This window comes from Dendrobium catenatum, unplaced genomic scaffold, assembly GCF_001605985.2.
Source record: "Dendrobium catenatum unplaced genomic scaffold, ASM160598v2 original_scaffold_82393, whole genome shotgun sequence".
NCBI classification, from domain to species: Eukaryota; Viridiplantae; Streptophyta; class Magnoliopsida; order Asparagales; family Orchidaceae; genus Dendrobium; species Dendrobium catenatum.
This window is the reverse complement of record NW_021400837.1, coordinates 1-1,097: the sequence shown is the minus strand read 5'-3', so window position 1 is coordinate 1,097 and position 1,097 is coordinate 1. Positions and strand designations below refer to the sequence as shown.

Genomic DNA, 1,097 nt, shown 5'->3' with positions numbered 1-1,097 from the left:
TGCCTGGGGGCTTGTTTGAGGCCATATAGTGCTTTCTTTAGGAGGCAAACGTGATTCGGATGACTGGGATCCTCAAATCCTTTTGGCTGCCTCATATACACTGTTTCGTGAATGTCGCCATGAAGAAATGCGTTCTCTACTTCTAGTTGATGGATTTTCCAAGCGTGATGAAGAGCAACCATGAACAGAACGCGGATAGTGGGAAGTTTTGCCACGGGACTGAATGTTTCACCGTAGTCCAGGCCGTATTCTTGCCGGTTTCCCTGAGCAACCAGTCTTGCCTTGAACCTAGCCACACTGCCATCGGCGTGAAGTTTCGTTCGATACATCCATTTACACCCCAAGATTTGCTTGTTTACGGGAGCAGGAACCAGTTGCCAGATTTCCTGTTTTTGGAGCGCAAGGAATTCGGCTGCCATGGCATTGCGCCATTCAAGTAGTTTGTTGGCAGCATTGTAGCTTGTGGGATCCGGCGTAGAGTTCGTGGTGTGAAGTAGATTTAGGCGATTGTAGGTTTGAGGGAACCAGTCTGAGTGCGAGTGATCATCGGATGCCGGGCAGCAGGATGATTTTGTGAATTTTGATCAATTTGTGCCGGAGTGTTTATAGACGTAGCTCCAGTGTGAGAGAGAGATGGTGCTGCAGAGGTTGGGACAGAATGCGGAACATATGCTTGTTCCTTGGTGTTGCTTCTTAAAGGGACCTGCGAGATAAGAGATGGTGGAATTAGAAATGAGGGAGGAACCATCGTTGGAGATGGCGTGATAGATTTCAGAGGAGTAGAGAATGGAAACGATGTTTCAATAAATTGAACATGACGAGAGATTATGATCCTATTGGTGTCTCGTTGCAGACACTTATAGCCTTTATAGTTGCTGGTGTAACCAAGAAAGACACACGATACGGAGTTGGGTTGAAGTTTATGTCGTGATTGCTTCGGAAGAAGTGGGAAGCATTCACAACCAAACGTGCGTAGACTGTTATAATCAGGATCCTGGTTGAACATGAGCTTAATAGGAGCTACATTGTTGATCGTGGGAGTTGGCATACGATTAATAAGGTAAGCAGCGGTTAGAACAGCATCAGGCCAATATTCG

General features: G+C 46.5%; 1 protein-coding gene across 1 annotated transcript; it reads right to left on the bottom strand.

Annotated features, from left to right (window-relative positions):
• Window positions 1-50: 50 nt before the first annotated feature.
• LOC110116344 (uncharacterized mitochondrial protein AtMg00820-like) lies at window positions 51-419 on the bottom strand (the record flags this gene model as incomplete). Its single annotated transcript, XM_020849889.1, has 1 exon — window positions 51-419. A coding segment is annotated over exon 1 (369 nt), but the record flags the coding sequence as incomplete, so codon positions are not given.
• Window positions 420-1,097: the final 678 nt, after the last annotated feature.